Source organism: Podarcis pityusensis (genome assembly GCF_964106645.2).
Source record: "Podarcis pityusensis genome assembly, chromosome: 8".
Taxonomy (NCBI): Eukaryota; Metazoa; Chordata; class Lepidosauria; order Squamata; family Lacertidae; genus Podarcis; species Podarcis pityusensis.
The window spans coordinates 22,261,191-22,277,062 of NC_138033.1; the positions used below are offsets into that span (position 1 = coordinate 22,261,191).

At 50.3% G+C, this 15,872-nt stretch overlaps 1 protein-coding gene across 10 annotated transcripts in view; it reads right to left on the minus strand.

Moving 5' to 3' along the window:
• The window catches only part of PTPRU (protein tyrosine phosphatase receptor type U), a 375,331-nt gene that overhangs the window by 33,226 nt on the left and 326,233 nt on the right, over positions 1-15,872 (minus strand). For 7 of the 10 annotated variants that reach the window (XM_081015389.1, XM_081015387.1, XM_081015388.1 and 4 more), the window contains 2 exons: positions 8,232-8,381; positions 6,584-6,757 (listed from right to left, as the gene is read on the minus strand). In XM_081015389.1, the coding sequence (XP_080871515.1) occupies positions 6,584-6,757; positions 8,232-8,381 (324 nt within the window). Of the gene's footprint in view, positions 1-6,583; positions 6,761-8,231; positions 8,382-15,872 lie in introns of all 10 variants that reach the window. The other 3 variants (XM_081015391.1, XM_081015396.1, XM_081015394.1) reach the window with 1 other exon arrangement.

The window sequence follows — 15,872 nt, forward strand, 5'->3', positions numbered from 1 at the left end:
CTCGGATCTAAACTATAACACAGCCAACATTGCCTGGTAATATTTATTGGGGTTTTGAAATGGGTAGAGGGAGGGAAATGGTAAGACACAGAAAAGCCAGGCAGGCTCCTCTAAGCTTTGCTTCTAACAAACATTTTCTTGGGAGGAGGGAAGGAGGGGAAGGAAAGAAAAGACCCTTAACCTCAAGGTAATGACTTTGCAAGGCTTGTTAGCACTTCAAAAGAAGCAAGGGCTTTTAGGGGCACCTGCAGAGATGGAGCAGACAATCCAGGGTTGCAGAGCTTTTCTTCTTCAGCTCTTTGCCTTCCTAAAAAGCCCTTGAAACAACACTTATGAGCTCAAGTGACAAGTTCCCTGCACTTAGAAAACATCTCCCAGCTTTCTCAGTTTCTTTCAAACTCTGTTACAGAGTGCATAATCTCAGTCTTGAGTTCTTTTCTCCCATCAGCCGGGTGATTTGGATCAGCTTCTCTCCAAAGAGGTGAAGTTGGACAAAGGGAATCTCAGGACGAATTTGTTATTTTACAGAGCCTCCCCCCCCCCCCACCACAAAAAAACACCAATTGCTTAAAAAGGCAGCAAAGTGGGGCACAAATGATGAAAGAGTACCATGAGTTCCATAGGCTGCTACTTAATGGAGAGATAAGCACCAGTTTTTTTCATTCTTCAGCTCTGGTGCTTGCATAAAAATAATTACAGCAATTTGCTACCTGATCAGAACAGAAAGGAGAACTGGGAATGCAGGAAATCAAGAGAGGTGGGATCTGTGCAGGAAAGCTGATGGTGTTAAGTGATTAATTGGTGCAAGTCAGAGTCAGCTATTAGGGCTCTCTCCTTCAACAGGCAACCCCAGGAGAAGGGCCACAGCTCAGAGATAGAGCATCTGCTTTGCATGCACAAAGAACTAGGTTCAGTCCCTGGAATCTCCTTGTAGGGCTGGGAAAGAACTCTGTCTGGAATCCTGGTGAGCCACTGCCAAGCTGTGTAGGCAATACTAAGCTAGATGGACCAATGGTCAGACTCAACACAAGACAGCTACCTGTGCCCCCAGGATCAAATTAGCCCATCTCATCTTCCCTCCAGTTGGAAGGGAAGGTGTTGCTCTCACACCTGACTTTTCAGTGATGCCCTGGTTTCTTCCTTTGGGCACAGTTCAAATTTCACAGCAAAATCAAATTTGGTCCATTTGGTCTTGAGCCAATGCCCTCCCCCAATGTACCCCATGTCCCACCATCACTTATTGGTTTGCAATAATCACAGTTTACTGTTGCACCTGAACTTAAGAAACTATGGTTTACCCCAAACCAGTTTCCCTCCTATTCAGAAAAGGCAAACTCAGTTCAAAGCATGGTTTCTAGCAGGGCCACTCAATATGTTTTGCTGCCTGATGAAAAGATGGCACTTCCACTCCATTCCTTATAGCGAAGATGACTGCCTTGGCTACTGAATCTTACTTCAACTCTGGTAATGAAATTCTGTCCTCCACCACATTTCAGGCCCCAAGCTAGTTTAAAGGGTGCAGGTCAGACCATATGCTACTTTGTCCTCCAAACAAGGGCAATGGCCTGAGGGGTTAGGATGAACAGCCAGAGTAATCCTACTTCTGCTCCACAAGACTCTTTTGGAAGCAAATGCATATTTGCAGGGATCTTATCTTACCAGAATACACTATAGTTATCACAATCCAGGAAGTGAGGAAACTGAAGTGTGTGAAAGAAGGAAGAGAAGCCTGGCACTAGCACCTATGATCCTCAGCAGTTGCTGACTCTGAGCCCATCTATCCACCTGCCCTCTATATTCCTGACTTCCTAAGTAGCAGTTGCTGTTGGCAAGCCGCCATTTTAATCTGCCAACAATACCATTGGGCAATGGCAAAGACTGCAGCACTGGCACTGTGGGTGCCCTTCTGAGGATGGAGCAAATGAGCCTGAGGTACAGACCTAAGAACCCTGAAGCCACAGTTTGACTGGAACTTTTGTTCCAGGCCTAGGCCTAGATTTACGACGGTGCCCAGTTAAAAGTGGCCATGAATCAAATGGTCAACTCCCTGTTGTGCCCAAGTTATTTACAAAAATGCCATAGGGCACACAAGTAAAAGAAAGGGTTGATTTGAAAGGCGGCCCCTGATGATTCTGGAAAGTGAATAAGGATATAGCACATCATGATCTAATCAAATCCTTTCGTGCTTTGATGGCAAGAGACAAACCTACAGAGGAAGCCCTTTACCCTTGATTATTCCATTTCCTTGGAAGTTTTACGTCACTGTCAGCTTTCAGAACGCTCTCCCCACCACCACCAAACTGACCTCTCTGGCTAATTGAAGCAGGTCACTGATTAATTTGCCCATCTACTTTTATTTTCCCTTTTACCTGAAAACCGGCATTGTGAATTTTACTCGTTTGCATAAAGTGCCGCAGCTGGCCATATCATATGGATAAAAGGATTGTGAAAAAATGTGCTCATTCTAGATGGGCTCCATTGTATGGGAAGATGTGATCTGAAAGCCTGAACAGGCATGTTTTTATCTCATGAGCAGGCCTGCCAAAAGCACAGGTTCAAACAAAGTCGGCCCTACCATTAGGCAGAGCGAGGCAGTCGCCTCAGGCGGTAGATACTGATGGGCTGGATATGGTGATGAGACATTCCAAGGACAGAGCTGTGGGTGCCGTGCAGTCTGTCTAGCACTCCACAGCCTGCTTCCTTGAGTCATGGTGGAAGAAAATATCCCATCGCTAATGTCAAAGAAAGAATCGTTACAGTATCCCACTTAATGTCTGGAATGGGGTGGGTCACTATTGCCTCAGACAGCAAGATGTCTTGGGCCAGCCCTGAGTCCACAAGTGGCTTTTAGTGTTTTGGAGTCTTGGCTTAGCTATGCTATTATAAGCCTGAAGGAAATCTGGGGGAACCCAGCAGCTTAGAGGGGAAATAGGAGCTGGGGCAATGACAGGGAGGTGATTGACAGCAGAAAACTGGGGAAAGGCTTCATAATGCATGGATTGTTTCAGATATGGGCCCTCAGGTATGTTTCAGATCAGGGCCCTCAATCTGTGGCTCTTTCTTCAAAACAAAAGTGGTTAGTTTAAACACTTTTTATTATTTTCAAAATTCTGTATAGTAAATATAAAGATAGTTCGAGGAACTGAGATATTAAGATACAGATACTGGTAACTAATTAAAAATTTCATATCTATCTGCCTATGCACACCTAGGTGGAATCTACACACACATTAAAAAACTCTTTGAAAATGCTGTTTTTAAAAAATGTTTTGAAAAACATATTGAATTTGCCATAGCTCACTGTCTCCATCTAGCGTCACATTTGTATATTGCACTTTACAACACACTTAAACTTTTTTATTTGCAGCTGTATAGCTGAGTCCCTAAAAACCTTTTAAGTTGGTGTTATCAAATACTCAAAAAATCAATCCAACCACACACATGTACATTACTATAGTATCCCCAGGGAAAGAATATGGATCTATGGAGTCCTACAAGGCAGCAGACTCCATCTTCCAATGAACTTACTATCTTTTTGTCTGCATTAAAAACTATATGAACAGTATGACATGTAGCCTGGCCCTGAGAGAGATCTATCTGGATTATCTTTCCCCCATCAAGCTAAGACTTTCCTATTCAGAAAGGCCTTTACAGTGGATCCTCCGGATATGAATTAAATTCGTTCTGGGGGTCCATCCACAACCCGAAAGTTCCGTAGGTAGAGGCGCCGCTTCTGGGCATGCACGTGGCACGATTGAGCAATTCTGTGCACTTACAAAGTGCACAGAGCACTTCTGCACATGTGCACGGGGCGGAACCTGGAAGTATACACTTCCAAGGTTGCCGTGTTCGTAACCCAAAAGTTTAGTATCCAGAGGGTTATATAACTAGAGGGTCCACTGTATTTGAAAACTAGATGCAGATGATGTTGACAAATGGGCTGCTATCAAGGCAATTGGTATTTTAATGCTGGTCTTGAATGTGTTTCATTGGAGTTTATCAATTGTTTTCAACTAGTTTCTTTTTATTTCAAACGAGGTTTTTTGGGGGAAATTCTGAGCCACCTTGAAACCCAACTTGGGAAAAGCAGGGATAGAAATACATGAATTATCAGGACCTGAGAGCACAGAACATACACAGGCAGTCCACAGAGCTGGAAACCCTGGCTGACTGAAGTCCCTGACCTTGGGGGTTGCTGATGTACATATATTATGGACTTCCTGTTAGGCATATGGAAATTGGGGGTGAAGCCAGTGGAGTACAGCCAAACCATGGGCAGACTGAGCTGGCATGATTCCCATGCCCACTTGTTTAACCTGTGCTATCTGTCCATTTCTAATTCTCTCATTTCCCCACTTTTCAAGTTCTAAGTTCACTTAGTTTCTCCACATTTCCTCATCAGTTTGTGATTTTTAATTTTTTTTTAAAAAAGAGTCTGTGTGAAAATTCATATGCATTTTTAATGTGAATATATCCTAAAAGGCAGAGGCTTGTGCGAAATTTTGCCCAACATGCACATTTCTGCAAGCAATTTTCTGCACCCAGAATGCATGTTCATGTGCTCATACAAATGCACACTTTCCCCTAATCTATGTTTTTTCTCTCTCACAAAACTGCATTGCAAAATTCATAGATGTGTGAATTTCAAAGGATAATGGATCTTCTCTTTTGCACGTTGCTCCTGGAAGCGCAGTTATGGAGATGGGAATTAAAATGTGGACCAACACCACTCCCCCCCATCCCGACATCTGTGTGGTGGGAGCGAATGAAAAGCTTATCTGCTCCCTCTGCCTTGCTACCACTTAAGTCTCGGTTTTGCGGCACGCTCCTGAGACGGGAGCGCAGTGGCAGTGTTCAGCTTGGATGCTCCTGACTCCCTCTTCTCCCTGCTCTTTGTTAGACATATTTACAATAACATGGCGTGTCAGTTCAGCCCGTGCACTCGCAAAGGAACTTCTATGCATAATGGATTTTATTTCCCCTGGCTTGGAAAGAAAAAGGGACCACGGGGGAGGAGAGAAGAGAGAGGTAGAATTGTTCAAGGAGTGGTTGCTGAATTTACATCACTGTCTTCTCTTGGAGAGAGAGAGAGAGAGAGAGAGAGAGAGAGAGAGACTAGAATGTGCTTTGTGTCTCTTTTTAAAGAACAGGTGAAAAGACAAAGTGAGCCAAAAGAACTGAAACTGAAAAATCAAATCACACAGCACAGAAATGTCTAGGAAGAGCAGAGAAGATCATAGGCAGCTGCCCATTACCAGACTATCCATCCATCTAAGCAAGTGTTGTCAATTCTGACTGACAGAAGCTCTTGCGAGAAATAAAGGTCTACCTGATCCTGTTAACTGGAGAAGATGGCAGAGACTGAACCTGGGTCATTTCATATGCAAAGCTACAGCCCCTCTCTGATCAGTGCTCCAAAAGTAGAAGAAAATACGGTGCCCCAGCCATTTAAGTGACCAGTGTTTAATGTCTTTGTACCGGCTTCTGTTATATTCTCAGACAGATGGAGCCATCAGCAAGTTCTTCCTAATGTTTAGCCAAAACTCTCTAAAGAGCATAGCCTCATATCAAGCCTGACCACTGTTCCATCTAGCTCAGCATTGTCTACAGTGACAGGCACTGATGCTAAGAGTATCTTTCAGCTCTATCTGGAGATGCCGAGGATTGTAGCTGAGAACTTGCACTTGCTCTGCCACTGAGTTATACCCCTTTTGATTAGAGGATGTTTGATTCCAAATCAATCTACAGGCTGTAAAGGAGCATATATCCTTCCTGGGAAATACGGGTGCATGCTGAATAGGTTTCAGTTCACAACAAGAAAAAACAGTATATCAGACACTAAATTATAATCATAGTGAGTTATTATGGGAGGCATTGTTGGAGGAGTTCCAAACCACATTTGAAAAAGTGAGAGAGAGAGCAGGAAGCAGCTACTCGTCTGGAAAAGCTCCTAGCTCAAAATAAATTCTAGAATTTTTCCAGTCCCCTCAAATTTGCAGGGGACAGTTTCCACTTCATCGCAGCTGCCATTTTGAATGAAAAACTTTCATTTCATCTCTGCTGTAAATACGTTGTTATGTTATGTTATGTTATGTTATGTTATGTTATGTTATGTTATGTTATGTTATGTTATGTTATGTTGTGTTATTCTATTATAATACCACCCTTCATCCAAAGATCTCAGAGCAGTTCACAATATAAAAATACAGGATAAAAGCACAAATAAATAGTTAGAACAGAAACAAAACGAAACAATACCCCTCCCAAACACAATTCAAAGCGCAAAATATGAATCAACCAAAGGCCGATTAAAATATAACTCATTTTAATTATAGCCTGGATGAGACAACAACTGTGCATTTTCTGAAAGTATATCTGACCTTTATCTAGTTGCTTAATTAGAAAACTTTGCATTTTGAACTTTCTTTTCAGTCTTTGAAAGGCAGGTCCTGATTCCACGTTCCCATTCAATGGCTTTGGAGCCTGAATGTGGCAGCTTGAACCTTATCAGGTGTAGGATAGAGAGGGGCTTGGCCTCCTACATTTCCACTCCCCACCCATAACACCCCGGCAATGCACTTACATCAGTTAAGGCCGCGTTGATGTAGTTGTTGCTGTCTCCGTCCATGGAGATCAAGAAGGGGAGGCACCGGTCTGGAGGCAGCACGTCCATACTGCGATTCTTCTCCCGGTTGCGCGGCAGAAGGGCGATGCTGCACTCCTCCACATCCAGGTGGGGTGTTACAGAATTCAGAGTCTGCTGGACACAAGGAAACCAGGTCAGGCAGCATTTCATAATCTCAGAGTCAGGAGAAATTTAACAGGCACAATAAATAGGCACTGTCAGGGAACTGCCATCGGAGCCGGAGCTAGAGGCGGAGGGAAGGCTCCAGAGGGATGCCGGAGAGGGTCCCAGTAGGGAGAGAGGCAGCCCATCTGCTGGGGAAGGAAATCAGCGTAACACCAGTAGAGAAGGGGGGCAGATGGGGGAATCGGAGAGGAGGCTCCAAGACTCCTCGCCGGAGACCAGCGGAGAGAGTACGGGTACTCCGCTGCCCACACCCTGTCTGCGCAGGCGGCTTCCGCGCAGGGAGAGTAGGAGGGGACTTGGCGTCAAGGAACTTCTTTGCTGGAAGAAGTTCAAGAAACGCCCACTGATGGATTCTGCCAGCGACTGAGACAGCCACAAAGCTAGAGGCTGTCCAGTCAGAAAGGGTTCAACCAGGTAACCTAGCCAGGAGTGGCGGCAACTTACACACGAGCAACCCCTAAACCCATTACAGGCACCCTTCTTTTATATCAGGAGTGGGGAACATTGTTTAGCCCCAGGGCTGCATTCCCTTCTTGTCAACATTCTGGGGGGCTCACGTGACAATGGTGGGCAGGAATAGAGGCAAAAGTGGGTGGAGCAATGAATGCAAATTCTACCTTTGTACTTTTGGCTAATTTTAAACACACCCACACCCCTCTCCATCCTCCATCCAGCCTCCCAAAAACAGAATTGTCATTTTTCTCTTTTTCCTTCCTAAACTCCTACACCTTCAGGTAAAGGTAAAGGACCCCTGGACATTTAACTCCAGTCAAAGGCAACTATGGGGTTGCGGTGCTCATCTCGCTTTTCAGGCCGAGGGAGCCGGCATTTGTCCACAGACAGCTTTTCGGGTCATGTGGCCTGAATACATAACATGACTAAACTGCTTCTGGCATGACAGAACACCTTTATAGAAACCAGAGCATACGGAAAAGTTGTTTACCTTCCCGCCACAGCGGTACCTATTTATCTACTTGCACTAGCATGCTTTTGAACTGCTAGGCTGGCAGGAGCTACGCCTACACCTTCAACAACTGCATGGCAAGCAGAAATTCAAGAAGTGAAAGCTTTTGTCTGATCCTGGCACCTACACTCTGGGAAAAGCTTTGAACATTTGCTAGTAACATGGTTCTGTGTCCTTGCCTGGAAATAAGGTGACATCCTCAACTAAAGACTCTTACTCTCAGGGTGGTGGGTTCAAGGCCCAGTTTGAGCAAAGGATTCCTACACTTCAGGGGGTTGGACTAGAAGACCCCAACGGTCTCTTCTAGCTCTGTGTTCCTGGTTATCACAAAAGATGCATGCCTAGGCTATACTGGGCTCTTGCTTTTGGCAATCCTGGGTCCAAAGGCTCATCATAAATGTGCACTTGAAGAAAGTCTCTTTGGTTCAAAGAAGCCTTCAGCTTTCATGGACTCACCTGGAACTCCTCCCGCAGCTGTGACGAGTTGCTCTGAGGATCTATCCTGACCATCTCTTTGTATGTGGGCCTGAATTCACTGACAGGGATACTGGTCTCTCCACACAGGCAGGCTTCCAAGATGGCATCGTGGATGAAGACATATTGCTCCTTCAGGAGAAGGGAATGAAAGTTTAAATGGTTATTGATTTATGCAATTGAAATAATTCACCAGATTCTTCTGAGGTCCAAGGCCTCAGCCAAATCAGGAATATTAGGAGGGTGTGAAGCATCAGATGAGTCAAGTGCAGAAAGGCATGGACTGTGACTGGTTGGCTTGGATGGCCAGGAGCAATCTGTGGCTGTCAAGGCATCGGATAGAAATGAGAGGCAGGCATTGGGCAGGAAAACCCTGTGAATAGCTGCATTTTCCCAGGAGAAGCTGGGAGTCCGCCACCTGGTCTCCTTCATGTCTGAGGCCCATCCCTGAAGCAGCACCATAGCATTGATGCTGCATGGTAAAGGAGCCTCCTTTTCAAGCAGCCTTACTACATTTTGCAAATGAGCACTATGTACAGATTTGGTGTGGTGCAGGATACCCATTTTCAAAAGCAGCTTCTTGGAGAAGCCTTGAAGAATTGACCATGGGAGGAAAATGCAACATCTCCTTCTCCTCCCAGGTGTGTGTTTAAGTCAAGCTTTAGTGGGGGGGGACATACCTAAACCTTAGCCCCTCCCCCTTGCACTAATTCAGACCCTGATCCAGGGTGGGGTAGGTGGTGTCCCTGATTGGGGAGCCATGGATCAGGGCCATAGAGTGGATGTAAGATGGACAGTGCACAGCCCTTATATTTATATGCTACTACACCACGATATTTTTTGAGATGTCTTAAAGCATCTGTCAGGGGTTCAGGAGTGATGACGACGACCCGAGATCTCCGAGTCTTTCCAGTGAATCAGAAGATTCACAGAAAGGAGCACCAGTGGCCAGGGCAAGGGGGGAGCCTAGGGGGACACCCCAGGAAGATAGAGCCAGAGGGGACTCAGAGGGGAGCAGTTGGAAATCAGGACCAGCGTCACCGCCAGAGAGCAGGGAAGAGGAAGGGCGCCAGGGATCAAGCGCTGGCAGCTCACAACAGGGGGGAGGGCACGAGTCAGGAGTGGCCACACCTCCATCGGGGAGCGAAGAAACGGTCAGACGGAAGGTGGAAGGTTGGGCGCGCGTGCCAAGTTCAAATGCACAGGAAGGTGGCGCAGTAGGCAGCCCGGAAAGGGAGCCAGGTCCTAAAGCCCGCCGAAAGGAGGGAGAAGAGTCAGGGGGGTCAGCGTCAGCGTCAGAGGAATCCCGGAAGGAAGAGACCCCGGGGGGCAGAGGGACCCAGAGAAGAACAGTCAGGCGGAAAAGGTGGAGCAAGGCTAGGATATTAAGTTGGTGTACAAGGGGCGGAGACTCAGATGGGGCTTCGCCGATCTAACCATGAGACGTAGAGTTGCACGCAGCAGCTTGAGAATGGAAACTGTAACTCAATAAAGACTTTTATTTAATGATCGCTGGCTAGCGTGATCCTCTGTGAGCTAGGATCTGGAAGCAGCTCTGACAGTAAGCCCCATCTCAAGATTGTGGGCATCTACGTCCTCGAGGAGAGGAGAGAAAGCGGGTGCCTACTAGCGAGCTCACGAACGGCAGACAACATGACGGCCGAACAGCAGATAGTGGAACTCAGAGAAGCAGTGACACGACTGAATGCCGAGGCTCTTGCATCCAGGAAGAGAGAGGAGGACGCAGCTGCCGCCTACAGGGATCTCCAGGTCAGGTTGGAAGTGCTTACGAAGCAAGGGCAACTGACACCCAAACCGGAGGGGATTGGGTTGGGGAGACGAACAGGCGGTCTGGTCTCTCACTTCGATGGGAATTTGCAACAGTACCCCAACTTTAGAGCAGATGTAATGTGTGCACTGTAACTGCTGAACAAAGACTTTAGAGATGAGCAAGAGAAGGTGGGATTCATCATGTCCCATTTGCATGGAGATGCTAAAGCATGGCTGCGCAATTTGTGGAGAGATAATGATCCAGCGCTCCAAAATGCGGATGCCTTTATTAAAGCGATGGATGGGTGCTTTTTATCAAGCATTGACGTGGATCTTGCTCGGCAGGAGATACATGGACTGAAGCAAGGGAGGGCCAGCGTAAGGCAGTACCATGCCCGCTTTTTCGCTTTGGTCAGTGCCCTGGAATGGGACAGAGATTCGGCTCCTGTAAGAGACCTGTTTTGGGAGGGATTGCACGGCTCGGTTAAAGATGAAATTGCGAGGGGGGAGAGACCCCGGACCACGCAGGAGATCGTTCAGAGGGCGCTGGCGGTGGGGGTGCGGCTGGAAGGACGTCCGTGGAGCAGGGACGAAGGGCGTGGAGGGCGCGAACCAGCCAGGGGCTCCTCCTTCCTTCCCAGAGAAGCAGCGCGTGCGCAATCCACGCCTCCGCCAGGAGGAGGAGCGGAACCTATGGAGGTTGGAGGTGCAAGGGCTCAGTCAGCAGCCAGAGCCCTAGCACCGGCAGCAGTGAAAGCGAAGCCTCCTAGAGGGAACAGGAAGTGTTACATCTGCGATGATCCACAGCATATGGCGAAAGAGTGTCCCCAGAGGCTCCACAAGCACACTGCAGCCTCAGCAATGGTAACTGCAGCAACGCAGCAGGGACAACCACAGCAGGGAAACGAAGGAGTCTGGTTGGAGGAAGAGGCACTGGGGCCCAACCAGACGTGTCAGTGAAGCAGTCCCCAGAGATTTTACAGCCCATGGACCCCCTCCCGCCCAAACCGGTAGTGAAGCTCACCGCGTCGCTCCAGCTGCCCAATGGAATCACCATGGACGTGCCAATCACCATTGACTCCGGAAGCAATGCGGACTTTATAGGGCAGGACTTTGTCGACCGGCACGCTATACAGTTGCTGCCTGCCACGCTGCCCCTGCAGGTTGTCACGGTGGATGGCAGGGAGCTGCTAGGGGGGCAAGTGGTGAAGCAGACGCCACCAATGGTGATGCGACTTGGGAATCACAGGGAAATCATCAGCTTCAATGTCACTCAACTATCGGACACGCCCATTGTATTGGGCATGAGTTGGCTGGACAAGCACAGCCCGACGCTGGCTTGGTACCAGAGGCGGCTGACCTTCGGCTCTTCCTTTTGCGCTGAACACTGCATCGTGCCCAGGCAGGAAGGAGGGGAAGAGGAGTCACAGCTGCAGCTAGGCACGCTGCAAGCGGTCCCCCACAAGTACGCAGAATTTTTGGAGGTTTTCTGCGAGAAAGAGGCAGACAGGCTACCCCCCCACAGACCATATGACTGCAAAATTGACCTGCTGCCGGGGGCGGCGCTACCCAAAGGGAAGCTGTATTCCATGTCTGAGGACGAACTGCAGGAACTCAAAGAGTTCATAGATCATAATTTGGAGCGCGGTTTCATCCGAGAGTCCAAGGCAGCGGGGGGCAGTCCGGTATTCTTTGTTAAGAAGCGGGACACGCCCCAAAAAAGACTTGTAGTGGACTTTCGCATCTTGAACAGTGTGACCAAGCCATCGGACTTCCCCATGCCCCGAATCGACGACCTCCTCGCAAAGGTACGGAAGGGCAGAGTGTTCACCAAGTTGGACCTGCGAGGGGCATACAACCTCATTCGCATGCGGGAGGGAGATGAGTGGAAGACAGCCATGTTCACGCCCCTGGGCACCTACGAATATAGAGTTATGCCTTTTGGATTGCAAAATGGCTCCCACGTTTTTCAAGCTTTCATGCATCACGTGTTGGCGGGGCTCCTCTACAAGACGTGCGTCTGTTTCTTGGATGACATCCTGATCTTTTCGGAATCGCAGCAGGAGCATGACAGACACGTCAAGGAAGTGCTGAGCAGGCTACAGCAACATAGGCTTTACGCCAAGCTGGAGAAGTGCCAATTCGACGTGACCGAGGTGGATTTCCTGGGCTACAAGTTGTCTGATAAAGGGCTCGCCATGGACAGCGCCAAGGTCCGAGCAGTGTTGGATTGGAAAAGCCCACGCAACCGGAAGGAGGTCCAACGGTTTGTCGGCTTCGCGAACTTCTATCGCAAGTTTATCAAAGGCTTTGCCATGCAGACAGCGGCCATCACGGACACGCTCAGCTCCAAGAAAAAGAAGTTCATCTGGACAGAGCAGGCGGAGCAGTCCTTTCAGGCACTCAAGCGTCTCTTCGCGTCGGAAGAGCAGCTGCTTCATGTCAACCCCAGCAGGCCGATGAGGGTGGAGACAGACGCTTCGGACAGAGCCGTGGGAGCAGTCCTGCTGCAGAAAGACCCGCAGGGGGTTTGGAGGCCGGGAGCGTTTTACTCAAGGAAGCTCAGCAAGTCCGAACAGAACTACACCATCTGGGACAGGGAGTTGCTGGCCATTCATGCAGCGTTCAAAGCGTGGAGGCACTTCCTGATCGGCGCCAAGCACACGGTGCAGGTCTGCACGGACCACAAGAATCTAGAGCACTGGCGCACGGCACAGTTCCTGAACCAGAGGCAGATACGTTGGGCTGAGTTCTTTGCGAATTTCGACTTCCGAATAGAGTATGTCCCGGGGGACACCAACATCATGGCGGATGCTCTCTCCCGTAAGCCACAGTATCTGGAGGAGGCAACGCCAGCGGCCGCCATGCACATCTTCGCACCGACAGTGTGGGCGTGCGCGGCGGCAACAGTTGACCTGGATGCGGTGCGACGAGCGTTGCAGGATGACTCCTTCGCGCAAGCAAAGATGGCAGAGGTGCACAGGGGCACGGCAGCGACCGACGAGTTCCAGCTGCGAGATGGTTTGCTCATCCGTAAAGGGGCCATCTACGTGCCGGGAGACGAACTTCGCGCCAAGGTACTGCAGCAGCTGCACGACGCGCCCACTGCCGGGCACTTTGGCAAGGAGAAGACGGTGGAATTAGTAGCCAGAGACTTCTGGTGGCCCGGAATGAGAGGGGAAGTCGCGGACTACGTGGCGAGGTGTGACACCTGCCAGAGGTCCAAACCAGTGCACAGACCGCCGGCCGGACTGCTGGAACCGCTGCAAACTCCGTTCGAGCCATGGGAGAGAGTGGCCCTGGACTTTGTCACGGATCTGCCCAGCTCGAGGGGCAAGACGGCTGTGCTGGTGGTGGTGGATTTGTTCTCCAAGATGGCACATTTCATTCCGTGTGCGAAGGTGGCCACGGCGGAACAAACCGCCAAACTGTTCATAGACCACGTGTTCAAGGTTCACGGTCTGCCGCGGTCTATTCTGTCCGACCGAGGGCGACAGTTCATCTCAAACTTCTGGCAGAGGCTGATGGGCTTCCTGAACGTCAAGATCAACCTGGCGTCGGCTAGACACCCGCAGACCAACGGGCAAGCGGAGCGGGTCAATGCCATCATGCAGCAGTACCTGAGATGTTATGCGAATCAACAGCCTGCGACGTGGGTGGATTACCTGCCTCTCGCCGAGTTCGCCTACAACAACACGAAGCACGTGTCCACGGGGGTCACGCCGTTCTTCGCCAACAACGGGAGGCACCCTAGAACCTTCCCGGGACTGGAAAGAATGGGGGAGGGGGAGCCGCAGACAGCAGATGCGTTCGCGTCGGAGTTGCAGGAGGTCCACGATCAGCTGCGGCGGCACCTGGAGCTGGCTAAACACGCATACAAGGTACAAGCGGACAAACACAGAAGGGTTGGCGAAGAGATCCATGTGGGAGACTGGGTCTGGTTAGCAGCCCACGCAGTGCCGGCCAGGTCGTTGGCGAAGAAGAAACTAGGGCATAAACAACTGGGGCCCTACCAAGTCGACGAACAGGTCAACCCGGTGGCTTTCAGGCTGGCTCTTCCGGAGGGTTCCAGAATGCATCCGGTGTTCCACAGATCGGTGCTCACTCCCTACAAGGCACCTCACAGGTTTCAGGAACCAGGAACGGCACCGGGTCCGCTCCGAGAGAGAACCGGGCAAGGGGGAGTGGCACAGGAGGAGCGCATCAACGAAGTCACGGAGATTTTGGACTCCAGATGGGGGGAAGAGGGGGTAGAATACCTTCTCGCCAAGGAGGGCACCCCGGCCAGTGCCAACAGCTGGGTGCCGGGCTACGCTTTAGACGAACCTCTGCTCAAAGAAGAGTTTCATGCCCTCTTCCCACATAGGCCAATGCCAGCAGACTTTTTCGACGACTGGCTTTTCACGCCCACGCTTTCAGCCAGCACGTTCCGGGGGTTCGACTCGGACGAGGAACCGACACGAGACGCCCGTTCCCCAGAGGGGTCACCCTCGGGATCTGCTTCAGAACCCTCGTATTGGTGGGATGATCGACCAGAGGAGCAGTTCCGCAGAAGGTGGCTGGAGGGTCCAGGACGAGCAACGTCTCCTGAAGGCAACGAAGGAGAGACGGACATGGACGTTTTCGGGGACGACCCGGGTTTCGAGCACGGCGGCACAGAGATGGAAGCGGAGGTGACCGTCGTCAACGAGAGCAGGGAGGAAGAACCGGAAGACTTCGGATGGCGGCCCGCCACGGGAAGCGAACTGTATCCGACATTCGTCCCCCTGACACGGCAGCACCCAGATCCCGCACCGGAAGGAGGGGAGGGGGGAAGAGGGGGCTTCGAGGGGGGGATGGATGTCAGGGGTTCAGGAGCAGAGGCAAGGGCAAGGGAGGAAACAGAGAGCGAGGGAGAGGAGGCAGAAGAAAAGATGAGTGATGACGACGACCCGAGATCTCCGAGTCTTTCCAGTGAATCAGAAGATTCACAGAAAGGAGCACCAGTGGCCAGGGCAAGGGGGGAGCCTAGGGGGACACCCCAGGAAGATAGAGCCAGAGGGGACTCAGAGGGGAGCAGTTGGAAATCAGGACCAGCGTCACCGCCAGAGAGCAGGGAAGAGGAAGGGCGCCAGGGATCAAGCGCTGGCAGCTCACAACAGGGGGGAGGGCACGAGTCAGGAGTGGCCACACCTCCATCGGGGAGCGAAGAAACGGTCAGACGGAAGGTGGAAGGTTGGGCGCGCGTGCCAAGTTCAAATGCACAGGAAGGTGGCGCAGTAGGCAGCCCGGAAAGGGAGCCAGGTCCTAAAGCCCGCCGAAAGGAGGGAGAAGAGTCAGGGGGGTCAGCGTCAGCGTCAGAGGAATCCCGGAAGGAAGAGACCCCGGGGGGCAGAGGGACCCAGAGAAGAACAGTCAGGCGGAAAAGGTGGAGCAAGGCTAGGATATTAAGTTGGTGTACAAGGGGCGGAGACTCAGATGGGGCTTCGCCGATCTAACCATGAGACGTAGAGTTGCACGCAGCAGCTTGAGAATGGAAACTGTAACTCAATAAAGACTTTTATTTAATGATCGCTGGCTAGCGTGATCCTCTGTGAGCTAGGATCTGGAAGCAGCTCTGACAGCATCCTTAAAGCTGGATTGAACTCCAACAAATAGGGCTGGGTCCCTTTCATTTGCTAAACTATAGTTTTGCCATTTTGCCTGAAGCGGCACACTGTAGGTAATGTTAGCTTTGGTTTGTTTGAAACAAGGGAACTTGAGGCCTAAGGATTTTCATGTCACACTAAACCACTGGTAGCCGATGTGCTGCCCTCCCATCAGCCCCAGCATGACTAGTGGTCATGGATGATGGGAGTTGTAGTCCAACAACAT